General features: G+C 40.4%; 3 protein-coding genes across 3 annotated transcripts in view; 1 reads left to right on the forward strand and 2 right to left on the reverse strand.

Annotated features, from left to right (window-relative positions):
• Positions 1-1,429: 1,429 nt before the first annotated feature.
• LOC137039391 (hepatic and glial cell adhesion molecule-like) lies at positions 1,430-19,603 on the reverse strand. The gene is made up of 9 exons (XM_067414710.1): positions 19,373-19,603; positions 18,283-18,618; positions 17,910-18,203; positions 17,668-17,790; positions 17,514-17,555; positions 17,398-17,430; positions 13,297-13,338; positions 1,908-2,263; positions 1,430-1,676 (listed from the first exon to the last, which is right to left on the reverse strand). The coding sequence occupies exons 1-9, from the start codon at positions 19,455-19,457 to the stop codon at positions 1,614-1,616; spliced, it is 1,374 nt and encodes a 457-aa protein (XP_067270811.1). The 5' UTR covers positions 19,458-19,603; the 3' UTR covers positions 1,430-1,613.
• LOC137039392 (natural killer cell receptor 2B4) overlaps positions 19,363-27,395 on the forward strand; it is a 33,160-nt gene continuing 25,127 nt past the window's right edge. Inside the window, exon 1 of the mRNA XM_067414712.1 lies at positions 19,363-19,427. The gene's annotated coding sequence lies outside the window, so the exon portion shown is untranslated. The remainder of the gene's footprint in view (positions 19,428-27,395) is intronic.
• On the reverse strand, positions 20,848-26,684 carry LOC137039985 (SLAM family member 5-like). Its single transcript, XM_067415379.1, has 7 exons — positions 26,355-26,684; positions 25,715-26,041; positions 25,063-25,359; positions 24,824-24,970; positions 24,702-24,740; positions 22,716-23,063; positions 20,848-22,436 (listed from the first exon to the last, which is right to left on the reverse strand). The coding sequence occupies exons 1-7, from the start codon at positions 26,395-26,397 to the stop codon at positions 22,360-22,362; spliced, it is 1,278 nt and encodes a 425-aa protein (XP_067271480.1). The 5' UTR covers positions 26,398-26,684; the 3' UTR covers positions 20,848-22,359.

The following is a 27,395-nucleotide window of genomic DNA, read 5'->3' on the forward strand; positions in this document are numbered from 1 at the left end:
CTCGCAAGCAGCGGGACTTTTATTATGACGGGACACAGTCGCCGCACCATTTCCTCTTTCCGGTCTTGAGTTTGAGGTAACGCAGCTCTGTTTATCATATTAGATACATTTAAAGGTGCACAATGTGACTTTCCGTCCACTGGAGGGCGCCAATTCAAAACAAAGTTGTAGTTTAATGACGCCAAGTTTAAGCGCAGCATCTTGGGACATGTGGTCTTCACCTCACAGCCGGTGGAAAATAGGACTCGGGCAGAAATCACGTTCATAGATGCAGTTATTAAAGCTACACTGTGTAACTTTTTTAGTTTATTCTTAGCTAAAAACACTTAGTTCTTTCAAAAATATATGTGCTCATTAATGTATATTTACTTCTTTCAAGTAATAAAGTATTCTCGTAAGTTTATAATATGCCATTGAAAATCCATGAGGGTGAGGGGTTCGAATGCCGGTCGCCATGTTGCCCCTCCATCTTGAAAGTACATTAGCCAAAGAGGGACATACCCGTAAATTCAAGCTTTGCCTTTTGTGTTTTAACATTCTATGGCACCGTGTCGAATGTGAAGAGGGGGATTGCCATGTTAATCTTGGACTAACTCGGCCACCGTAGGAGTTAAAACGAAATCAGAATTGAGAGGAACAGAAACTAATATTCACTGGATGGTCATATACCTTTACACCGCTAGATGGGGGAAAATATCACACAGTGTAGCTTTAACGTTACTGTAGCGTGAAGCAGAGCAGGACCGAGTGTTGTGGAGCTGAGCACGGCCGCTGGAGCAATTGTTACATAAACACACGGCTCGCGAACACCGGGACTTTTATTATGACGGGACGGGACACAGCCACCGCACTTCTGCTTTTTCCGGTCATGAGTATAAGGTAATGCCAGCAGCTCTGTTTATCATATTAGATACATTTAAGTGCATTAAATGATGTTATGACGTTACTCTGTGCGTTCGCTCGGCGCTGCTGTGACATGTTCACACTGCTAAGAGAAAAGCGTTCGGCAGAATAAAACCGAGGGTTGCGCAGATATGACGCGGTTGACAGGCGACTCGCTCAAACACTATGCTGACACGTCCCGGTCCTGAGTTAAAATAGCAATTTTCTCACAATTTACAAATAGTTGGAAACATCTGGGATATTGTAAGTACTCAAGTGAACAAAATATATAACACTGCCCTAGTGGTTTTTGGATATATTTAACTGCAAAAATACTACATAGTGCACCTTTAAGTCTGTTTAAAATGATGTTATGACGTTACTCTGCGTTCGCTCAGCGGCTGCTGTGACTCTTGTTCACACTGCTAAGAGAAAAGCGTTTCTGCAGAATAAAACCGGAAACCGGGGGTAACACAGATATGACGCAACTGACAGGCGACTCCCTCAGACATAGTGCACCTTTTAATAGCTCCTTTTTCCTGACAAACAGGTGTAGTGTGACACAATGTCAACTTTACAGAACTCTCCTCTTTTTCATTGTCATTTAGGTATTTTGAGTTTAGGAATGTTAGATGGTTAAAAAAATAGGAAAATGTTTCTTGTTTTTGTCAGTGGAATTGAAATGTGGATGATATTCCAGTGTTTATATACTGGATGGTCATCGGATGTAATCAAGGGCAGGTCTGTCTCCTCTGAATAATCTGGGTTGGGGTCTGCTCTTTGTTCAGTGGAAACTGTAAGAAAATAAAAAAAGAAGAAGTAAAAATAGTGTTTGAATGCTCCCACCAATCTAAAATTTCAACTGGTCTTCCCACTACACTGAATTATTCACAATGAAATATGACGTTCTGACAGAAAAATTGCATTTTACTTATTTCGAACTTATTTTATTTTATGATCTGTCTTTTTTAATAGTTTTCATCTTAGTAAGACAAATATTATTCTGAAAGACTTGACCTACTCACATGAGGAAAAACTCTGAACGTATGAACGATCATCTGTCCCTTGCTGGTGATGTGTAGTTTGTAATGTCCATAGTGTTTAGGTGTGATTTTTGTGATGGTAAGAGATCCAGTATTTTGGTCCAGTTTCAAACTGTCTTTGAATTGTAGAATTCTTTTATTATGTGGGTCTTCCTCATTGTTTGTTTTACTCAGTGTGGCTATGACAACAAATTTAGCACAATTGCGTTCTTTGGAACTGGCAAACTTCCACCATATCATCTCCATTTCCTCTATTTCAGTATCGTTGTTGTGTAGTGTGATAGGTTCTCCCTCCATCACTGGCACTGATGTGATTTTATCTTCCTTAACAAACACACCTGGAGAACAAACAGAAACAGTTTTTCAGAAACAAGATTGAACCACAATTGCATCCCTAAACACCAGGCATCAGCATGCAAGTTAACATGACAGCATTTAATGACAGCACCTAAACGTAGGTGAAAAACACACTGGTTGCACTAACTATTTATTTACTGAAACTTTGAGGCAGTTTCCTAGAAACCTTTACGTTCCCCCACTAAACTTTGTTCACTCACAAAACCTTTACGTTCCCCCAAGAAACTTTACGTTCACTCACAAAACCTTTGCGTTCCCCTTAAAAAAAATTTGCGTTCGCTCCAAATCTTTGTGTTCCCCGAGAAACTTTGCGTTCGCTTCAAATCTTTGTGTTCCCCGAGAAACTTTGCGTTCGCTCCAAATCTTTGTGTTCCCAGAGAAACTTTGCGTTCGCTCCAAATCTTTGTGTTCCCCGAGAAACTTTGCGTTCGCTCCAAATCTTTGTGTTCCCCGAGAAACTTTGCATTCACTCCAAATCTTTGTTCCCCGAGAAACTTTGCATTCGCTCAAAATCTTTGTTCCTCAAGAAGCTTTGCGTTCACTCCAAATCTTTGTGTTCCCCGAGAAACTTTGCGTTCGCTCCAAATCTTTGTGTTCCTCGAGAAACTTTGCGTTCGCTCCAAATCTTTGTTCCCAGAGAAACTTTGCGTTCGCTCCAAATCTTTGTGTTCCCCGAAAAGCTTTGCGTTCGCTCCAAATCTTTGTGTTCCCCGAGAAGCTTTGCGTTTGCTCCAAATCTTTGCGTTCGCTCCAAATCTTTGTGTTTCCCGAGAAGCTTTGCGTTCGCTCCAAATCTTTGTGTTCCCCGAGAAGCTTTGCGTTCGCTCCAAATCTTTGTGTTTCCCGAGAAACTTTGCGTTCGCTGCAAATCTTTGTGTTCCCCGAGAAGCTTTGCATTCGCTCCAAATCTTTGTGTTCCTCGAGAAACTTTGCGTTCGCTCCAAATCTTTGTGTTCCTCGAGAAACTTTGCGTTCGCTCCCCCGAGAAACTTTGCGTTCGCTCCAAATCTTTGCGTTCCCCGAGAAACTTTGCGTTCGCTCCAAATCTTTGTGTTCCTCGAGAAACTTTGCGTTCGCTCCAAATCTGTGTTCCTCGAGAAACTTTGCGTTCGCTCCAAATCTTTGTGTTCCTCAAGAAACTTTGCGTTCGCTCCAAATCTTTGTGTTCCTCGAGAAACTTTGCGTTCGCTCCAAATCTTTGTGTTCCCCGAGAAACTTTGCGTTCGCTCCAAATCTTTGTGTTCCTCAAGAAACTTTGCATTTGCTCCAAATCTTTGTGTACCTCGAGAAACTTTGCGTTCGCTCCAAATCTTTGTGTTCCTCGAGAAACTTTGCGTTCGCTCCAAATCTTTGTGTTCCTTAAGAAGCTTTGCGTTCGCTCCAAATCTTTGTGTACCTCGAGAAACTTTGCGTTCGCTCCAAATCTTTGTGTTCCCCGAGAAACTTTGCGTTCGCTCCAAATCTTTGTGTACCTCGAGAAACTTTGCGTTCGCTCCAAATCTTTGTGTTCCCCGAGAAACTTTGCGTTCGCTCCAAATCTTTGTGTTCCCCGAGAAACTTTGCGTTCGCTCCAAATCTTTGTGTTCCCCGAGAAACTTTGCGTTCGCTCCAAATCTTTGTGTTCCTCGAGAAACTTTGCGTTCGCTCCAAATCTTTGTGTTCCCCGAGAAACTTTGCGTTCGCTCCAAATCTTTGTGTTCCTCGAGAAGCTTTGCGTTAGCTCCAAATCTTTGTGTTCCTCGAGAAACTTTGCGTTCGCTCCAAATCTTTGTGTTCCTCAAGAAACTTTGCGTTCGCTCCAAATCTTTGTGTTCCTCGAGAAACTTTGCGTTCGCTCCAAATCTTTGTGTTCCCCGAGAAACTTTGCGTTCGCTCCAAATCTTTGTGTTCCTCAAGAAACTTTGCGTTCGCTCCAAATCTTTGTGTTCCTCGAGAAACTTTGCGTTCGCTCCAAATCTTTGCGTTCCCCGAGAAACTTTGCGTTCGCTCCAAATCTTTGTGTTCCCCGAGAAACTTTGCGTTCGCTCCAAATCTTTGCGTTCCCCGAGAAACTTTGCGTTCGCTCCAAATCTTTGCGTTCCCCGAGAAACTTTGCGTTCGCTCCAAATCTTTGTGTTCCCCGAGAAACTTTGCGTTCGCTCCCCCGAGAAACTTTGCGTTCGCTCCAAAACTTTGCGTTCCCCGAGAAACTTTGCGTTCGCTTCAAATCTTTGTGTTCCCGAGAAACTTTGCGTTCGCTCCAAATCTTTGCGTTCCCCGAGAAACTTTGCGTTCGCTCCAAATCTTTGCGTTCCCCGAGAAACTTTGCGTTCGCTCCAAATGTTTGTGTTCCTCGAGAAACTTTGCGTTCGCTCCCCCGAGAAACTTTGCGTTCGCTCCAAATCTTTGCGTTCCCCGAGAAACTTTGCGTTCGCTCCAAATCTTTGTGTTCCCCGAGAAACTTTGCTTTCGCTCCAAATCTTTGCGTTCCCCGAGAAACTTTGCGTTCGCTCCAAATCTTTGCATTCCCCGAGAAACTTTGCGTTCGCTCCAAATCTTTGTGTTCCCACGAGAAACTTTGCGTTCGCTCCAAATCTTTGTGTTCCCCGAGAAACTTTGCGTTCGCTCCAAATCTTTGTGTTCCTCGAGAAACTTTGCGTTCGCTCCAAATCTTTGTGTTCCTCGAGAAACTTTGCGTTCGCTCCAAATCTGTGTTCCTCGAGAAACTTTGCGTTCGCTCCAAATCTTTGCGTTCCCCGAGAAACTTTGCGTTCGCTCCAAATCTTTGCATTCCCCGAGAAACTTTGCGTTCGCTCCAAATCTTTGTGTTCCTCAAGAAACTTTGCGTTCGCTCCAAATCTTTGTGTTCCTCGAGAAACTTTGCGTTCGCTCCAAATCTTTGTGTTCCCCGAGAAACTTTGTGTTTGCTCCAAATCTTTGTGTTCCTCAAGAAACTTTGCATTTGCTCCAAATCTTTGTGTACCTCGAGAAACTTTGCGTTCGCTCCAAATATTTGTGTTCCTCGAGAAACTTTGCGTTCGCTCCAAATCTTTGTGTTCCTCAAGAAGCTTTGCGTTCGCTCCAAATCTTTGTGTTCCTCGAGAAACTTTGCGTTCGCTCCAAATCTTTGTGTTCCCCGAGAAACTTTGCGTTCGCTCCAAATCTTTGCGTTCCCCGAGAAACTTTGCGTTCGCTCCAAATCTTTGTGTTCTCCGAGAAACTTTGCGTTCGCTCCAAATCTTTGTGTACCTCGAGAAACTTTGCGTTCGCTCCAAATCTTTGTGTTCCCCGAGAAACTTTGCGTTCGCTCCAAATCTTTGTGTTCCTCGAGAAACTTTGCGTTCGCTCCAAATCTTTGTGTTCCCCGAGAAACTTTGCGTTCGCTCCAAATCTTTGTGTTCCTCGAGAAACTTTGCGTTCGCTCCAAATCTTTGTGTTCCCCGAGAAACTTTGCGTTCGCTCCAAATCTTTGTGTTCCTCGAGAAGCTTTGCGTTAGCTCCAAATCTTTGTGTTCCTCGAGAAACTTTGCGTTCGCTCCAAATCTTTGCGTTCCCCGAGAAACTTTGCGTTCGCTCCAAATCTTTGTGTTCCTCGAGAAACTTTGCGTTCGCTCCAAATCTTTGTGTTCCTCAAGAAACTTTGCGTTCGCTCCAAATCTTTGTGTTCCTCGAGAAACTTTGCGTTCGCTCCAAATCTTTGTGTTCCCCGAGAAACTTTGCGTTCGCTCCAAATCTTTGTGTTCCTCAAGAAACTTTGCGTTCGCTCCAAATCTTTGTGTTCCTCGAGAAACTTTGCGTTCGCTCCAAATCTTTGCGTTCCCCGAGAAACTTTGCGTTCGCTCCAAATCTTTGTGTTCCCAGAGAAACTTTGCGTTCGCTCCAAATCTTTGCGTTCCCCGAGAAACTTTGCGTTCGCTCCAAATCTTTGCGTTCCCCGAGAAACTTTGCGTTCGCTCCAAATCTTTGTGTTCCCCGAGAAACTTTGCGTTCGCTCCCCCGAGAAACTTTGCGTTCGCTCCAAAACTTTGCGTTCCCCGAGAAACTTTGCGTTCGCTTCAAATCTTTGTGTTCCCCGAGAAACTTTGCGTTCGCTCCAAATCTTTGGGTTCCCCGAGAAACTTTGCGTTCGCTCCAAATCTTTGCGTTCCCCGAGAAACTTTGCGTTCGCTCCAAATGTTTGTGTTCCTCGAGAAACTTTGCGTTCGCTCCCCCGAGAAACTTTGCGTTCGCTCCAAATCTTTGCGTTCCCCGAGAAACTTTGCGTTCGCTCCAAATCTTTGTGTTCCCCGAGAAACTTTGCGTTCGCTCCAAATCTTTGCGTTCCCCGAGAAACTTTGCGTTCGCTCCAAATCTTTGCATTCCCCGAGAAACTTTGCGTTCGCTCCAAATCTTTGTGTTCCCACGAGAAACTTTGCGTTCGCTCCAAATCTTTGTGTTCCCCGAGAAACTTTGCGTTCGCTCCAAATCTTTGTGTTCCTCGAGAAACTTTGCGTTCGCTCCAAATCTTTGTGTTCCCCGAGAAACTTTGCGTTCGCTCCAAATCTTTGTGTTCCTCGAGAAACTTTGCGTTCGCTCTCCCGAGAAACTTTGCGTTCGCTCCAAATCTTTGCGTTCCCCGAGAAACTTTGCGTTCGCTCCAAATCTTTGTGTTCCCCGAGAAACTTTGCGTTCGCTCCCCCGAGAAACTTTGCGTTCGCTCCAAATCTTTGCGTTCCCTGAGAAACTTTGCGTTCGCTCCAAATCTTTGTGTTCCCCGAGAAACTTTGCGTTCGCTCCAAATCTTAGCGTTCCCCGAGAAACTTTGCGTTCGCTCCAAATCTTTGTGTTCCTCGAGAAACTTTGCGTTCGCTCCAAATCTTTGTGTTCCTCGAGAAACTTTGCGTTCGCTCCAAATCTGTGTTCCTCGAGAAACTTTGCGTTCGCTCCAAATCTTTGCGTTCCCCGAGAAACTTTGCGTTCGCTCCAAATCTTTGCATTCCCCGAGAAACTTTGCGTTCGCTCCAAATCTTTGTGTTCCTCAAGAAACTTTGCGTTCGCTCCAAATCTTTGTGTTCCTCGAGAAACTTTGCGTTCGCTCCAAATCTTTGTGTTCCCCGAGAAACTTTGCGTTTGCTCCAAATCTTTGTGTTCCTCAAGAAACTTTGCATTTGCTCCAAATCTTTGTGTACCTCGAGAAACTTTGCGTTCGCTCCAAATATTTGTGTTCCTCGAGAAACTTTGCGTTCGCTCCAAATCTTTGTGTTCCTCAAGAAGCTTTGCGTTCGCTCCAAATCTTTGTGTTCCTCGAGAAACTTTGCGTTCGCTCCAAATCTTTGTGTTCCCCGAGAAACTTTGCGTTCGCTCCAAATCTTTGCGTTCCCCGAGAAACTTTGCGTTCGCTCCAAATCTTTGTGTTCTCCGAGAAACTTTGCGTTCGCTCCAAATCTTTGTGTACCTCGAGAAACTTTGCGTTCGCTCCAAATCTTTGTGTTCCCCGAGAAACTTTGCGTTCGCTCCAAATCTTTGTGTTCCTCGAGAAACTTTGCGTTCGCTCCAAATCTTTGTGTTCCCCGAGAAACTTTGCGTTCGCTCCAAATCTTTGTGTTCCTCGAGAAACTTTGCGTTCGCTCCAAATCTTTGTGTTCCCCGAGAAACTTTGCGTTCGCTCCAAATCTTTGTGTTCCTCGAGAAGCTTTGCGTTAGCTCCAAATCTTTGTGTTCCTCGAGAAACTTTGCGTTCGCTCCAAATCTTTGCGTTCCCCGAGAAACTTTGCGTTCGCTCCAAATCTTTGTGTTCCTCGAGAAACTTTGCGTTCGCTCCAAATCTTTGTGTTCCTCAAGAAACTTTGCGTTCGCTCCAAATCTTTGTGTTCCTCGAGAAACTTTGCGTTCGCTCCAAATCTTTGTGTTCCCCGAGAAACTTTGCGTTCGCTCCAAATCTTTGTGTTCCTCAAGAAACTTTGCGTTCGCTCCAAATCTTTGTGTTCCTCGAGAAACTTTGCGTTCGCTCCAAATCTTTGCGTTCCCCGAGAAACTTTGCGTTCGCTCCAAATCTTTGTGTTCCCAGAGAAACTTTGCGTTCGCTCCAAATCTTTGCGTTCCCCGAGAAACTTTGCGTTCGCTCCAAATCTTTGCGTTCCCCGAGAAACTTTGCGTTCGCTCCAAATCTTTGTGTTCCCCGAGAAACTTTGCGTTCGCTCCCCCGAGAAACTTTGCGTTCGCTCCAAAACTTTGCGTTCCCCGAGAAACTTTGCGTTCGCTTCAAATCTTTGTGTTCCCCGAGAAACTTTGCGTTCGCTCCAAATCTTTGCGTTCCCCGAGAAACTTTGCGTTCGCTCCAAATCTTTGCGTTCCCCGAGAAACTTTGCGTTCGCTCCAAATGTTTGTGTTCCTCGAGAAACTTTGCGTTCGCTCCCCCGAGAAACTTTGCGTTCGCTCCAAATCTTTGCGTTCCCCGAGAAACTTTGCGTTCGCTCCAAATCTTTGTGTTCCCCGAGAAACTTTGCGTTCGCTCCAAATCTTTGCGTTCCCCGAGAAACTTTGCGTTCGCTCCAAATCTTTGCATTCCCCGAGAAACTTTGCGTTCGCTCCAAATCTTTGTGTTCCCACGAGAAACTTTGCGTTCGCTCCAAATCTTTGTGTTCCCCGAGAAACTTTGCGTTCGCTCCAAATCTTTGTGTTCCTCGAGAAACTTTGCGTTCGCTCCAAATCTTTGTGTTCCCCGAGAAACTTTGCGTTCGCTCCAAATCTTTGTGTTCCTCGAGAAACTTTGCGTTCGCTCCCCCGAGAAACTTTGCGTTCGCTCCAAATCTTTGCGTTCCCCGAGAAACTTTGCGTTCGCTCCAAATCTTTGTGTTCCCCGAGAAACTTTGCGTTCGCTCCCCCGAGAAACTTTGCGTTCGCTCCAAATCTTTGCGTTCCCTGAGAAACTTTGCGTTCGCTCCAAATCTTTGTGTTCCCCGAGAAACTTTGCGTTCGCTCCAAATCTTAGCGTTCCCCGAGAAACTTTGCGTTCGCTCCAAATCTTTGCGTTCCCCGAGAAACTTTGCGTTCGCTCCAAATCTTTGTGTTCCTCGAGAAACTTTGCGTTCGCTCCAAATCTTTGCGTTCCCCGAGAAACTTTGCGTTCGCTCCAAATCTTTGTGTTCCCCGAGAAACTTTGCGTTCGCTCCAAATCTTTGCGTTCCCCGAGAAACTTTGCGTTCGCTCCAAATCTTTGTGTTCCCCGAGAAACTTTGCGTTCGCTCCAAATCTTTGTGTTCCCCGAGAAACTTTGCGTTCGCTCCAAATCTTTGTGTTCCCCGAGAAACTTTGCGTTCGCTCCATATCTTTGTGTTCCTCGAGAAACTTTGCGTTCGCTCCAAATCTTTGTGTTCCCCGAGAAACTTTGCGTTCGCTCCAAATCTTTGTGTTCCTCGAGAAACTTTGCATTTGCTCCAAAACGTTGCATTTGCTCCAAATCTTTGTGTTCCCCGAGAAACTTTGCGTTCGCTCCAAATCTTTGTGTTCCCACGAGAAACTTTGCGTTGTCTCGCAAAACCTCGGTTTCTTGGTGGAACACAAACTTTTTTGTGAGGGAACGCAGTTTCTTGAGGTATCGCAAAACATTTGCAAGAAAACACAAACGCATTAACAAATATTTTTTCCTTCATCCCATTTTTTTTTTCCTTCACCATGTCCCTTAAGGGGCTCCATATGAAACAGTCATTGCGACTACCTTTGACAGATCATTTTAAAGGGGTGGTTCCGTGTTTTTTCCCTAGGTTTGGTTGTGTTTATGGGGCGCAGTAAAACATGTCTTAATACTTCTTCTTTTTTTAAACGCTGTATTTTTCTTCTATTTTCCCTTTATTCCACACCGCTGTCTCCACTGTCCTTTGAACGGCTCGTTTGCTTTCTGCTTCTATGAAGCCCATCACTCTGAAAAACGCAATGGTCTTCGATTGGTTAGATGGCCAAATGTAGTTTCCTGTATTTTTATTGGCTGAAGTGCCAAGCACAGGTTTCCGGAAACGACACGCCCCTTCCCATTACGGGCAGAAGTCATATCTGCGGAGACTAGCAAGGGTTTAGGATGTCACCAACCCAGGAAGAAGCTTGTTGTAGTCCAAACCGGCCATTTTTGTAGGCAATAAACTGCCATAACTTTAAAAGACAATATCTCCGTTTGCATTGAACTTTCAGCGCTGTAACTTTGCAGATGCTGGTTATGCTCAAGCAGCAACATTACACACTAACTAAAGTTCAAAAAGTCAAATCGCATGCAACCACCCCTTTAAAGCTGCTGGTTACAGTTTGGACAGTCAATTATTCATCATAGGCCAAACTCTCCCAGAATTATTGGCTTATATAGGAAACAATCAAACTAAATAATAATTTTAAAAAACAGCCTAGGAGGAGTAAATATGTATTTTTTCAGAAAATTCAAAATGGCGGAGAACTGTAACAGAGAAGCACTGTGCAGCTGTACAACATGATCCAACAAGCAGTCACTTTCCACATCCTCATTGCTCTCTGAGTATGGGACTGAGGAAATGCCAGTCAGTTAATAAATCTCAACATTCCCGGGTTTGAAACCTGGATTTGCCCAGAGGACACGGCAACACCCTTTCTCCCACAACTCCCACCAAACAGGTCTGATTATTCATAATATCTCCAAAATACACCACTCTCCTCTCTGCGTGATAACTCCCTGCACAAATCCATGTTGTAGTTCTGTCCGTTTGTGGTCAAGCCCTCCTAGCCTTGATTGACTTGTTTGAAACAGCTCACCATCACCTTATTTGGTCATGTTTTAGTTTCTCTTTCACACTGGCAATCATTTTAGCATCGATCTGACTTCAAAAGTTCCTCTATAGACTGAAATGTGTGATTTTTTTTTCTCATGCATTATCATCTGCTGTGATGAATAAAACACCTGAAGATGTCCAGCTTCTGAAAGACGTTAAAGTAGAAAATTCTGTCAAAAATTCTGTCCTGCAAATCAGGCGGAGTATGTTTCTTAAGCAGTCGGTGGAGACAAGATGGAATTAGTCTGCTAAAGTCAAAAGTATAAGTTTTCGCTGTGAGTTACAAGACATGAAAATAATGCAAAAAAATGTAATGTACAACCTGAGCGTACAAAATAAATCCGATGGTGCGCTTTCAGTATGCGCATGGTCTACTGTTCTGATGCCACGCGTACACAAAAAAGGATACGCTTTAGGATATGCTTACCGGAGTCAAATACTGCCTTGCTTTAGTAAGCAATACTTCTTAGCAAACTTGTCAACTTGTATCGTTCCTGGGTGCAAAAATTCAAAGAGTAACCATTTAGAGGGAGTGAATTACTTTTTGTACCAGTAAAGGATCCAACACATTGTAGGCAGTAACAAAATACTGCAAAGAATCGTAAATACGGGAAGAACGGCATGACAGAATATCTGAAAGACCTTAGTGTTTGTAGTCCGCATTTTAAACTGGATGACCACGAACACAGTTTAAGGCCAAACGAAGGGGGAAAATTTAAGGAAACTACTGTTCCACCTGTAGCAAAGTGATGTCCCGTACAGGTGATAATGCTGTTGCCATTGTGATCCATAACGCTGGTTAGAGTAGACATACTACGATACTACAATTTTCAGTGATAAACCTACCCTTAGAATAATTTTTCTGCAAAAATGCAAAAAGTATAATCTGTAGTTTTGAAACAGTCATGGTTTGTTCATGTGAAAATGGTTTTAATTGGAGAAATTTATGCTGACCTTTATACTGAGTTGTATATGTAAGCACTGAATAAAATGTAAGTGGGAGGAACAAAACAAAAAGCACCTCTCTAAAGTTCAAACCAAGTAAACACTGGTCTGACGGCAACATCGTGTCCCTGGCCAAAAAAAGTAGTGGTACGACCGTATTAATCGGTAAAAATATAACACATTTCCAAAAAAAATGCATTCAGATACATCCGTTCAACTTTCATTTTTGAATTAGTTTTCAAACTGCGTCAAACTGCTGAAATCACGTGACGTTGGAAATCCGAATCATAAATCACTGATTCACAACCGTTTGAATCTTTATTTGAGGATTGACAAAAACCCTGAAGAGAAGACAATGCTGAATAAAGTCGTAGTTTTTGTTATTTTTTGGACCAAAATGTATTTTGGATGCTTCAAGAGACTCTAATTAACCCACTGATGTCTCATATGGACTACTGTGATGATGTTTTTATTCCCTTTCTGGACATGGACAGTATAGTGTGCATACACTTGCATACGCTCTTGGACTAAATATAAAATATCTTAAACTGTGTGTGAAGATGAACGGGGGTCTTACGGGTGAGGAATGACATTAGAGTCATTAATGACATCAATTTCATTTTTGGGTGAACTAACCCTTTAAACATCCAAATGTTTATTTCCCAGTCATATTTTCTGGTTTGTCATGTGATTCCCTTACCCTCATGTGATCCAGCATTGTGCTCTTTTGTCATGTGTTCTGTTCTCATCTCATTGGTTAATGGGGTGATTATTGTTCACAGGTGTGTCTTGTTTAGTCATTAGTCTTTGTGTATTTAAGCCCTCATGAGTGCCCCGGTCCTGGTCAAGTATTTTTATATATAACCCACTGTTCGTGAGTGTTTGTTTCATTTTCATAGTCAAGTCTTAGTTGTAGAATCAGTTCACATAATCAATAAAACAGCACTTGGGTTCAGTTGCCTGCAGTGGATATGTTCGTTACAAGTGCCATTCTGGGTACTCTTCTAACCCCTGTGCTAAAAACCAACACTAAACACATTTTCCCTCTCATAGAAAGACCTCGCTATCCACTAATGAAGCCCTGTATCCATTTCCATGCAGCTTTCAACACTATCAAACTCCATCCTGAACCCCACAGACAGATCTCTCCAGGTATCTTCACTAGGTTGTACTTTTCTGAGCAACTGGATAGTAGTGCAATGCATAATTTCTTTGGATAAAAACAAAATTGATAAACGTAGCTCTAAATTGTCCTTTGTAATATTGTTTGATGTATACACGGTACAGGCAAATTAATCCTCTGTTATAAAATAGTAACTTACTATTTGGTAAATTTCTCTCCTGATGATTAGATGTGTCCCCGCCTGGTGAAAACAAGCACAACTGTTAATCTGTTAAAAATACACAAGCACAAAGAGCTTCAGTATGAATGGCTGTGCTACTGTCAAGTTACACTGAGTTAGGGCTGCAGCTATCGATTCTTTTTGTAATCGATTAATCTACCACTTAATCGATCGATTAATCGATTAATCGGATAATGATTACTTTTTCTTTATTAAAGAGCAATAAGAGACAATAAGACGGGTATCTTAAAATTAACATCTAATTTGTCTTCTTTTTAGAAAAATTAAGTTTTATTGCTGAAATTGCATACATTAATAACTGTGAAACTAAACAATTTTAATGCATACAATTGCCATATTATATTAAATAAAAATCTATTTCAAATTACTTTAAAAAGGTAAACATATTTCAATCTAAAACTAAGCCTACAACCAATAAATCTAAATAGTAGTAATATAAATAACAATAATGCCAATATAAATAATATAAATATTCTATAAATTCTATATAATATAAATATTCTAATATTCTATAAATATTCTATATATATAATATAAATAACTAAACATTGTATTTATGTTGTGCAACTTAACTTTCATGTATCAGCTTCAGCTCAGGCATGACATAAACATTTACTGTATTATTTACTCCTTTACTGAAGCAAAATGTATTGGACAGGTTAACTTGGAACAAGAGATGTGCGGATCAGCTCTATCGTCACCGAATCAGCTGTTAGAAACAAACCATCCACCCGCACCCGGTAGTCACAACTTCAAATCCTCCGTGTTAAGCGCAATGCTATCGTCACATATTAGCTACACTGAAGTAGGTTGCTAAACAAAACAAGAAAAAATATTTTGGCAAAATTACATTTAGCCTTCATAAACCAGGGTCGACAACCTATACATCACACGGAGGAATAACCGCTAGAACGTGATCAAACGCGAGATATGTTTAATTCAGTTAAAGTACATCACACATGCTGATCTTTTGAGCTAATCATTCATCATTGTAACACAGCTTGTTTTAAGTTAGTAGCTATATGATTAAAGTGTGATATTTAAATTACACAAATCAATGAAAGCACGCAGCTCTGAGCTCTGAAAGCACGAGCGCTGCTCATCACACACACACGCGCGCGCGTTACAGCTTGTTCTGATATTTGTTGCGCCTAGTATTGAGAACATCTAATGGTGCATTTCGAAGATATTATCAAGTAGGATATATAAAGTCTCATTAAAGATTTCACACACATCACAATGACGGTGATCCATGTGCAAAGCTGCAAACTCCATCGAGTTCATGTGTTTGGAGTTGCTCTTCTCCTCAGCTGACGCGTGTACTGCCGCAAATGAAACTTAAATGTTCAGCGTCGCATCCTGAAGCTTAACACACAGTTTTCTTCATTTAAAAACAGCGATATTAAATGATATGACCAGTGCTGATGCCCGCCCGCTCTCTCTCTCTCTCGCATTGCGGTCTTTGATCTCGACATGAGCTGAAAACGAAAGTTAAAGAACGACACGCATTCATTGAGTTTTAGCGTGATTTGAGAGTTCCGCGTCTTTATTAAAATCAACATATTAACGATTTCTCTCATCCACCTGCAATGTTTGGGATGTTTATGCACCTGAACCGCGGATATAACCGCAATCCGCTCATACTCCGAGTCCTTACACAAAAAATGTCTTTCTGCAATATGTGTGTGTAGTTAAATGGACTAAGCGAAGCGTCGAGGCAGATGATTTTGCCTCGAGGATTTTTTTGATTCGATTAACTCGAGTTACTCGATGAATCGTTTCAGCCCTACACTGAGTCAAAATTGGGTCACGCTTAATATAATGTCTATACTCTAAAAAAATTCTGTGCTGTTAGGTTTGTTTTTTAAACCAAAACTTGTGTAAAATGAATCCATTGCTGGATTAAAATGAACCCAAAATCGGTTTGAAATTAAACCCATAAATTTTGGACATTATGAGATCCCTTTTACACCTACAGAATTACTATCAAAAGATAAAAATGTATTATTAACGAGAACAAAGAACAAACATTGTCATAAGTAACACTGTGCATGTGGGGAAAAAAAGCTGAAAATAATGACAAATTAATAGCTACAGTTTATACAGTTAAAGAAATGGTTCACTGAACATTGAATATAACTTGTTTTAAAACCAAATCTGCTGCCAACAAAAATATTCCACTATAAAATCCCTGCCTCTCAGTCCCACCCTTCACCTGAGGATAATCCATAAACCTGCTCCTCCTGTTATCTGTTCCAGCTCCCCTGATATAATACTCGATTATGTATCCCCAGCTAACAGGGAACATTTTCAGATGTTTAGCTAACATTCTGGCAAGGTTCTCTTAACATTCAGAAATAACTACTCAGAGAACATTCAAAAGTAACATTCCCATACTGTTTGCAAATATTTTAAAATGAATTGCTCCCTTAGTTCCCTGGTTTCTCTAATGTTTGCATAACCTAGAACACACTTATGTTAGCTGAGATATACCCAGCCAGTTTCTATTTTATGCTGTTTCTGAGTTAATCAGCTTCACAGCAACATGCCCAATATGCTGACCAAATACACCGATCAGGCATAACATGTTGGTCCCCATTTTACTGCCAAAACAGCCCGAAGGTGTGCTGTGGCTGCTTACGTGCACTGTTGGTGCTTTTGGCGATGGATAGGGGTCAGCATGGGCACTCTGACTGGTCAGCGGCTATGCCGCCCCATACGCAACAAACTTAGGGTGCGTTCACACTTGTCATGTTTGGTTGGATTAAAACGAACCCTGGTGCGATTGCTCGTTTAGTGCGGTTCATTTGAACATATGTGAACGCTGCCATCTGAACCCTGGTGCGCACCAAACAAGCGGACCGAGAGCGCTAAAAAGACGGGTCTCGGTCCGCTTGCAAACGAACTCTGGTGCGGTTCCATTGATATATGAACGCCACACGGACCAAAGACATTAAACGAACCAAAAACAGGACGTAATGTCACAAGATGCGACGCATAGTCAGCTGATTTGACGACGCGGAAAGATCGGTGTATCCAAAATGAATAACATCAACGTTAGAGGTCAAACGTGGAGCAATGCGGAAGAGCCTCATCAATATTTGGTCTGACGAGCATGTTTCGAAAATGCTAGAAAAAAAACGAACAAAATGCAGACCTGGCTCTTCTCATCAGAGGACCTGTGTTGCCCATTAGTCGGTACAGACGACAGAACGGCCGTCTCTTTTCTGCACAACGGAGGAAATCCTGCCGCTGTTTTGAATGTTTTGAACATTTCATGAGCTCTTCGTGAGTTCTCAGCTGGTAAAAATAATGCCATATGTACACGCATAAAATGATCGCGTGTAATCCGCACACAGCATTGTTTTGAATGTTCGGTAAACGAGCTCCTACGTCATATAAGCCGACCAATCAGGTTGTGACCGTCTCCCTGTGCCTTTGATTCGGTAACTTTAGGGTCGCTGTTAAAAATGCCAGTGTGAACGCTTAGCGGACCAGGACTATATGTTTTGTTTTTGTTTTTTGGTCCGGACCAAACGAACCGAACTACAAGTGTGAACGCACCCTGAGATTCATTGTGTGCTCTGACACCTTTCTATCAGAATCAGCATTAACTTCTTGAGTAATTTGAGCTCCAGTAGCTCGTCTGTTTGATCGGACCACACAGGCCAGCCTTCACTCCCCACAGGCATCAATGAGCCTTGGCCGCCCATGACCCTGTGGCCGGTTCTCCACTGTTCCTTCCTTGGAGCACTTTTGATAGAAACTGACCACTGCAGACCGGGAACAGCCCACAAGAGCTGCAGTTTTGGAGATGCTCTGACCCAGTCGTCTAGCCGTCACAGTTTGTCAAAAGCACTTGTCAAACTCGCTCAAATCCTTACGCTTGCCCATTTATCTTGCTTCTAACACACCAACTCTGAGGACAATATATCCCACCCACTAACAATTGCTGTGATGAAGAGATGATCAGTGTTATTCACTTTACCAGTCATAATGTTATGCCTGATCGATGTACATTAACTTCACAATAACCTAAAATATTACATGATATCTTACCGTCTACCTCAACAGCTAACAAAGGAACTGCGCCTGTTTTAACCAAAATCACAAAATTAATTAAATTAGACATTTTGACAAAGTAACTTTCAACCAAGTTACACAAAGTCACTCACCATTTTGTGAATATCTGTCCTCATTAGATGATGTATCGCCACCTGTGAAATGAGCAATATCTTGTATGTGAACGTATACAAACAAGAACAATGTAACCTTTCAGTTTGCACAATAAAGCGTTATATTGCAAAATAAGCTGTAGGTAACACGTACCACCTTGATTTGTCCTTTTAGACGTCTTGCGCTCATGGTAATGGTAAATCCCACACACAACTGCAGCCACAGCCAGCACACAAACACAAAGTAGCGATATATGACCTGCAGACAAACCTGCCGCTACAGTGGAAGGAGAGACCATAACCGTATTAGAACTGCTAAACCTTGCTATTGAAGTACCTGAATATGAGCAACATAGATTGATTAAATCTGTAGAAAAATCAGCTGTGCTGCCGTACCTGCACATGTGTGACAGAGTTGAGTGATGTCCAGATGTTGAGTCTGGTGGCTGATGGGATTGTTCAGCACACAGCTGTAGGTGTTTTTATCCTGATATTTCACCTCCAGAGGTAGAGAGAGACTGATGCTGAGATCAGACGCACTGATGCTGGACAATAAACTGTTTCCTTTGAACCAGGAGAGAGTCACATGACTCACATTCACCACTGATGAACACACCAGTGAACAATAGGAGGATGAAGATGAAGAACACTGTGAAGAGTTAGTGCTGATGACAGGAACAGGCAGACGAGCTGTAAAACATGAGAAAGTTATGTCTATAATACCTCAATGCAAAGAAATCAAACATAATGCATGAACAGAATCACTCACCATAAACAATAATACTGAATTTCCTGGGTGGGACCTCATTTCCACCAAAAGTCTGTAGTTCATAAACGCCTCTGTGTTCAGTTGTGGTGTTTGTGATGGTCAGAGATACAGTCTTGGCCAGCTTCAATCTCCCTCTGAATCTCCCATCAAGAACTTCATCAAATAACGAGACCTTATTACTCAGTCGGTTGATCTGAGCTATACGAGTGCTGTCAAGTCCAAACGTCCACAGTATCAGATCAGCTTTCTGTATTTCAGTAACATCGGTGCGTAAAGTGACAGACTCTCCCTCCATCACTGACACTGACTGTATTTCATCTGTAACGTCAAACACTCCTGCAGAACAGAGACCGTTTCAGAGATTTACAGGTGGAGTCAGAATCATTAGCCCTCGATCAAAGATGGCTGTAAAAATAAATCTGCATTGTTTATCCTTTTGATCTTTCATTCAAAAAGTCTAACCTTTCATAGAAGAAAGTTTTTTTTTTTTTTTTTTTGTACGTTGAATACAGAAGGTCCTCTGGAAGTAGCTAGGTATTTTACTTTATTACGTTAAAAAAAATATGGATATTTGTTCTTAAGCAAACGCATCTTCGCTTTAGAAGGTCTTTATTAACCCGCCGGAGCTGTGTGGTTTATTTCTATAATGGACGGAGGGCACTTTTTGGTCTCCCATTGTCAAAAGCATAATTTAATTATTGCAGGTTTGCGTAATATTCTGAGTTTGCATTTCACTATTTTTATTCCTTTTGAGGAATGCTGAATCTGTCACACACATCGCCACTGGACTTGCTCCATAATAGGACAGCTGTCAGTCAATAAATGTGAGAGCAAACCGTTTTAAAAAGAGCTTTTGTTGTAAATTTTAAAAAGACCAGAAACTTTTAAAAAGTAATCTGATTACGATAGCATTGTTTGTAATATTACGCCCAACACTAAGCAAGTTCACAGGTATGTTAATGCAGTAATAAATATTGGACAGACGGAATATTTTGACTTTAACCTGACGCGAGCGAGAGAGAGAGAGAGAGAGAGAGAGAGAGAGAGAGAGAGAGAGAGAGAGACTTCAAAATGCGCAAGATATACTCACCATCCACAAGTAACAGAACGAAAAATAAAACCAACATCTCCATATTTTTGTGCACGTGAGTAAAAGATGAGTAAAAGTTGTCCATTGTAATTGTTATTGTTCTCTGTGGCGTCTCAAAGCAGTCGATCAGTTCGTCCAATCAGAGTCGTTTCTAAACGAGCTAAAACGCATGGTGACAGCGACTATTAACCTTATTTTACTTTTACAGTTGCTTTTATTATAATTAACCCACTTCAGGTAGCGTTTATAGTAGTAAAATGTATTGATTTCAGTTCAAACAAGAAAGCTAATCCGCTCAAAATAAGGAAGTACATTCACTGACTGGAACTCCCCAATATGGGATCTGTCAATGAAGACATACACTAATAGATCTGCTCCTCGAGTCAAGCCCCAGGAAAACCCAAAGCACAGCACGTCATAACCATCAAACAAACCATGAATGGGTGTGTTAGAAAGTGTGTGTCACAGATAGGCCAAAGTTCAAAGTCAAACTTTGTGGAAAATCTAATTCAATTTTTATCCTTTTTTTTTTTTTTTAAATAATAAATAAATAAGTCTTGAACTGAAAAATCATTTTTTTTTCCTTTGGCGTAAATACTTACCAATTAGTATCAATTATTAAGAAGTGACAGGATAAAACGATACCAGAAATGTTAGCCCTTTACCCAGAAATGTTAGCCCGTACCCTTTTTCAGTTTACTTGACAGAGATACAACACAACTTTATAAGACAAGTTTTTATTAATGGTTAAAAAGTTGAATAAAAAAAGTTTTTTTTTAATGATGCTGTAATCAAACTTTCAGGCTACTATAGCAGTCTCTTATTCACACTTTACAACTGCAAATATTCAGATTGTCCACTAGAGGACAGAAGACGATCAAACATCACTGTTTTGTTCTTTAACACTGAAATAAATATTATAATGAATACTTTAAAATACCAGACATGCAATGTACATAACATAAATATCTGCATAACACAGAACACGGTCAGTGGGAACAATATCCTTCCACTGTAAAATAACCAACAACAAAAAATTTTTTTTGTGTAAAATCAAAAGAAACCCTTTGTCATGCGGCGGTCATTTTAAAACCATTTCCCGAGTTGTAAAGGTTCATAAAAGCAGGAATGTGTTATTTTAAAATAATATAATAACCCACTTCAGATCAATAGGTAGCGTTTATAGTAAAACGCTAAAATTTATTGATTTCAGTTCAAACAAGAAAGTTAATCCCCTCAAAATAAGGAAGTAGACATTCACTGACTGGAACTCCCCAATATGGGATCTGTCAATGAGGACAGTAGATCTGCGCCTCAAGCCCCAGAAAGTCCCACACCACAGCACATCACTAACCATCAATCACAAAGGGAATCGGTGTGTTAGAAAGTGTGTGTGTGCGTCACAGATAGGCCAAAGTTCAAACGTGTGTGTGTGTGTAAGTCTTAAACTGAAAAATCCCGGGGGGGGTTTGTTTGTTTTTATTTGGCGTAAATATTAATACTTACCAATTAGTACAATTATTGAGAAGTGACCAGATAAAAGGATACCAAAGTTTTAGACTTGTATGCATGGTCCACTTTTACAGTTTACTTGACAGAGATACAACACAACTTCATAAGAAAAGTTTTTATTAATGGTTTAAAAAAAAATTGTATAAAAAAAGTTAATATTTTGTTGTTGCTGTAATTGAACTTTCAGATTAGCAGTCTCTTATTCACACTATACAACTGCAAACATTCAGATTGTCCACTAGAGGAAGACCAAACATCACTGTTTTGTTCTTTAACACTGAACTAATAATAATAATAATAATAATAATGCATTTTATTTGATGGCACCATTCAAAACACCCTTACACGTAAACAAGTAATGACAATATATATCAACACAATTTAAAACACACACATAGAGACAGCAAAATAAGTAATACATCATTAACTAAATATTAAAATCAGAGGTGGACAAAGTACACAACTCTACTACTTGAGTAAAAGTAAAAGTACAACTGGTCAAATATTACTCCGTTACAAGTGAAAGTTGTAAAAACAGATTTTTACTTGAGTAAAAGTACAGAAGTATTTGTTTTCAAAAGTACTTAAGTATCAAAAATAAATTTCCTTTTTTATGCCAACACATTATTGTATTATTGTTGTATAAATGCACATTATGCCATCATGGTTTAAGCCAGTCAGTGATGCTCCATCTGACATACTAGCATACGACTAACTTAAACTCATTTAAATACTTGAATATAAGTTACAAAGCTCTTTACAAAGCTGCTGTCACTTTAAGAACGAATGCACAGATCCAATACACTTATACACATGATATTCTCCCAACTTTACTCTTCTCTTTCCCCCAGACGTTAATATTTTTAATATTTTATAAGACATGCACCAAGTGTGTGCCAACTAAACTAATCTTGATGTTTTTTTGTTTTTTTTAACTTAAACATACTTTCAAAGTATGGCTACGGGTGCACACACTTGAGCCTAAGAACCGTCTTCTTCCATTTTGCTATGAACTGATCAGTGTTCAAAAAAAGTTTGGGAAATGTATATGACCATATAAGAGGGATAAAGGAAAAAATCATCCACCGACTTTCAGAGCTGCAACAGAAACGACTTTCGACCTTGATAGAAATGTAGTGGAGTAAAAGGCATAAGTTTTCAAAAAAAAATTACAATACTCAAGTTAAGTACAGATACTCAAGTAAATGTGCTTACTGTCCACCTCTGATAAAAATGAGTACTATAAAGTACCAGACATGCAATGTACATAACATAGATATCTGCATAACAGACAATATCACCGTTTGTGGGAACATTATCCTTCCACTGTAAAATAACCACATGAAAATAAAAAAATTAATGTAAAATCAAAAGAAACCCTTTGTCATGCTGCGGTCATTTTAAACCCACTTCCACAATTTTAAAGGCTCATAAAAACAGGAATGTTTTATTTTAAAATAATGTAGATGCTATAGTCAAGTGCTTTGAGAAGTAGCTCCATTCATCAATGATATCATCTCCTCTGGCTCATTCTCTGCATTTTCTGAGGAAGCTGTAAAAAATATTGAAATATCATTGTTTGAAACATTTAGCTCATATTTGGTTGATTCTGCATTCTTTTGTTTCTGTACAATTATATTACATTTTGCCTAACCTACTGATAGGATTAAGCATCAATCCAAAAATTGTATTACATTATTGTCTCCTGCACTTGTTTATTAAATATTATTAATGCATTATAGAAAAAATTCACCTATTAAATCTGTTGAAATGCATTAACTGGTAATTTCAGAACATTTCACTTGTTTACAGTGTTGATTGATATACTCACCTTGGACAAGAAATGTCTTGGAGATCATATTTTTCCCATTCCTGGTGATCTTTAGTTTATAAATGCCAAAGTCTGAAGGTCTGATGTCTTTGATTGTGAGATATCCAGTGTTTTGATCCAGCTGTACTCTAGTTTTCTCATCATGATGACCATTACAATCGACATTGTTTGGTTCATTCATTCTGGGGAAGACAACAAATGGGTTTGTGCTATCTGAACTTAAGTCTCCAAACTGCCACTGAAGCACATCACAGCTTTGTATTGCAGTGACTCCAGTGTTTAGAGTGATGGTCTGTCCACATGTCACGGAAACCATCTTCATTACGTCTGACTCAGCCAAAGCTTCACCTGAAGAACCCAGACAGAGAGCAAACATTCAGTATAAGTGCTATAATACTAATAAGCATAGCAGATCCAACATGTCTTAGAAATGGCATTTGATGACAGCGTGGATTGGGGGTGGGCTATCTGATGATTTTGTTTCGTGATCGATTTTGAAGACTTTGCTGCCAATGCCAGAAAAAAAGAGTTGGAGTGCTTATTAAAAGGAGGTATTAAAAGTGTAATAAGCCACGAATCTAACCAGATCCGTGGCTCATTACACTTTTAATACCTCCTGACATAGACATATGACAATGACATAGGTGGAAATGGATAGTTAACCCAAAAATGAAAATTAGCCCATGATTTACCCACCCTCAAGTCCTTTTTTATTCAATGATCATTTTATGCAATCTTGTGTTCTCCGACTATGTCATAATCGGACTTAGCCTGACAAGCCAGACCCACATCAAGATGTTTGGTCTGGAAACTCACCATTGACAGCTCAATCCGAGGGGCGGATAAACGGTTGTCTTTCAAACTCCCTCTGCACGCGATAGGATGGCGCTACAACCAACCAGAGCAACGAAGGTGAAGCAGAGCTCGTTGATAGATTAAACATTCGCCGTATCCGGTCGGCAAAACTCCGAACACATCTTCCCTTTTTAAGAATGACTTCAGTGCCGTTCTTTTCTCAGAGAAAAGCTTAACTCCAAGTCTTCCAGAGTCGCGGTCAAAGCTGATTCGAAAGACCGCCGTTCGCCAGTTTCTGTGTTTACTAGAAGCACGCAAACGCAACTCAGCCGTCGTCATTATGGCCCCGCCCACCGACTCTATACACGATGTGATTGGGCCGTCCAGAGTGAGAGGAATACAGCTCAGAAGGGTATTGAGAGTGCCTAGACGACACTTGCGGGCAGATTAAATTTGCTGCCGCTAGGGTGCGTCTAGATTTCTAGGCTAAATCGGACTACTTGCACTGAGAGCTTCATGACAGCTTCCATTTTGAAATGGTACAGCTCATTTATTTCCGGTTGTGTATATTTTCAATGTGTTGTAGTCAACTTCTTAAACTACTGTCCACAAGATTTAAAAAATCTGGATATCCTCAGAGACCGGGAATTTTCTGATTTACTGTCTAAAGAATTTTCCTCTCTTAGGTTTAATCCAACCCAAGCCGATCTGAGAAAGCAGCGGCTGTTAAACACGATTGTTTCACCACAGGGTGTCAGTGCTCGTCTAAACTAGTGACCACAATGCTGAAGTGTGTGACAAACGATGGAAAAAAACGAAACAAAAATCATGTATATTTAGAGACCACTGTGACCACTGGCAAGCTTTTCAATTTGGGTAGGCCAAATCCTGGCGGAAAACACAAAAAATGGTCACAGAGCTAAGAAGATTAAGGCATGTACCACATTCATTGGTATTTTTGCTTTGTATTTATTTGATTTATTGCTTGTCATTTGTTTCTTTGTTCTAACTGTTTAATTGTCTTCAATACGCATGAGAAGGTCTTATATTAGTAAGGCTAGTAGGGCCTACTAATTTTTACTGTACAATAACTTGTAAAAGAAAAAACAACAAAAAGAAAAACATTCATGATTTGATATTTTTGCCATATTACCCACCCCTATACTGGATGTAGAAAATACAGAGTCTTACCATTCCTCATCTCAATAGACTCTTGCCTAGAAGTCTGACCTGTTTAAACACAAACCACATACTTTTATTACATGCTTTCACAAAACAGCTCATCTTTCTCCATTACCTGAGAGTAAACTTACCCAGTTGATTTGATTTTTTATATTTCCAGTAGAAACCGAACATCCCAACTACAGCCAAGACTACTAGCGTAATTAAAATCCCACCAACGATCAGCACCACAGGACTGAAGGGTAAGCGCTCTTTTGCATTGAAACTCGATATGTCCACTATGAAACCGTAGATTAGAGAGTTAACAAATAAAACTTTTGAACAAGTAGAGAATTTAACAAATCCGTTAATGTCAGCCGTGCTGCCGTACCTGCACATGTGTGACAGAGTTGAGTGATGTCCAGATGTTGAGTCTGGTTGCTGATGGGATTGTTCAGCACACAGCTGTAGGTGTTTTTATCCTGATATTCCACCTCCAGAGGTAGAGAGAGACTAATGCTGAGATCAGACACACTGATGCTGGACAATAAACTGTTTCCTTTGAACCAGGAGAGAGTCACATGACTCACATTCACCACTGATGAACACACCAGTGAACAATATGAGGATGATGAAGATGAAGAACAGTGTGAAGAGTTATTGCTGATGACAGGAACAGGCAGACGAGCTGGAAAAACGAGATAATAAACATATAATAACCATCTACAGGTCTTCAATTTCAACACACATCCATTTACCAGCATCCATGTCATCCCAGTAACTACAAAAGAAGCTGTAATATTGATTTAACATTTTTTATTATTATTATTCTAATAGTCCTAAACCTCTCCTATCTAAATGAAAGATTTCCACTAATTTTGTCTCACTGGGTCACGCGCTGACTACAAATTACACATCTCAGATTGACACAGATACAGCTTAGCTTGATTTTGTCTACTGCTGACTGGCTTTGGGTGACTAGCATACAGTATACTCAATATGGTTTAACTCACAAATTAGAATTCAACAACAGAACTACTCACCATAAACAATAATACTGAATTTCTTCGGTGGGACCTCATTTCTGCCAAATATCTGTAGTTCATAAAGTCCAGTATGTTCAGTTGTGGTGTTTGTGATGGTCAGAGATCCAGTTTGATCATCCAGCTTCAGTCTGTCTCTGAATATCCCATCAAGAACATCGTTATATAAGGAGATCTTATTAACCTCGTTGTTGATTTGAGCTATCCGAGTGCTGTCAGGTCCAAACGTCCACAAAATGCGTTCATATTTCTTCAATTCAGTGAGGTCATTGTGTAACGTGACAGGATCTCCCTCGATCACAAACTTCACATCATCACCAAACACACCTGGAGAACAACAACAACTGTTTCTCAGACGGACGGACTGACTGACTGACTAACTACGTTAAACAAATCCAAATTAGGTCTTGGTATGCTTTTCTGGGAAATTTGTAGGCTACGCTAATTAGCCAGAACATCACATCATTACAGAACGAGCAGATGTTAGATAAATTATGTAAATATTAGGCCTTTGTGTATCGACCAACAGAGTAATAAGTACATTTAAAAATCAAGTTCAATCATAAACTCAAGGAAAACAATTTGTTTAGGCCTAAAGTGAAAGCGAAAGTCTTTACGAAACTTTTTTTTAAATACCCACCTTTCACGAGCAACAAGCAGAAAAGATGAATAGAGGTCTTCATTTTTTGATGAATGTCTGGGATTTTACGTTGTGTTTTCGAGTAATGTTACCATTCTTTTAGCTCTAGGTTTCGTATTAAATACATCCGGGCTGAAAGCAACGAAACGCGATGTTTCTAAATACATTACTTTTCAACTGAAACGACAACAACAGAGACACCTTAAACCCATTGATATTCATTGGTGAATTATATTCGTTTTATGAGTCATATTCCTGGTTATTCCCATGTAACGCGTTTCGAAGTAGGTGTTCCTCACATGACCAGTAGTGTAGCCTAAATATGACGCAGTTAATCTTCCTATTAATGTGAGTTCCAATGAATTCGTTTCGTCCTGATCCTCGTTAAAGGGATAGTTCATCCAGATAAAAAATACCTCATGATTTACTCACCTTAAAGCCATCTTAGGTGTATATGGCATTCTTCTTTCAGTCAAACAAATTGAGTTATATTAAAACATCTGGCTAGTACAAGCTTTAATGGCATCCCAAAATCTGAATCCCAACAAGTGATCCATCCATCATAAAAGTCCTCCACACAGCTTCATGTGTTAAAAGGGGCCTTCTGAAGCGAAGCGATGCATTTTTGTAAGAAAATATCCATATTTAAAACTTTAAGCAGAACACTTATACATTTGTATGCACTTGTCATATAATTTCCCTTGCATGTACATTAAGGGAATTGTTTTATTTAACCCATTTAATCCCACTGGTCACAATTGTGACCACAATTTTTCCTTGCATTTTTTAGTGTAAAATTGAAAAGTAACTCATATTATGAAGCATATGTTCATATATAATGAAAATGTAAGATGTCTATATGAGTTTATGGCAGGTGTAACATGATTGGTTAGTTTGGTCATGTGACCACACACATTTATTTCCTGGTACTGCTGTCTTAACGGAAGGATGACGTCAAAGCTCAGAAAGGACAGGTAAGAATACTAAGTTCCTTTTTGAGGAGCTCATATTTTTTTTGCACATATCATCATGAAAGGCTTA

This window comes from Pseudorasbora parva, chromosome 14 (assembly GCF_024679245.1).
Source record: "Pseudorasbora parva isolate DD20220531a chromosome 14, ASM2467924v1, whole genome shotgun sequence".
Lineage (NCBI taxonomy): Eukaryota > Metazoa > Chordata > Actinopteri > Cypriniformes > Gobionidae > Pseudorasbora > Pseudorasbora parva.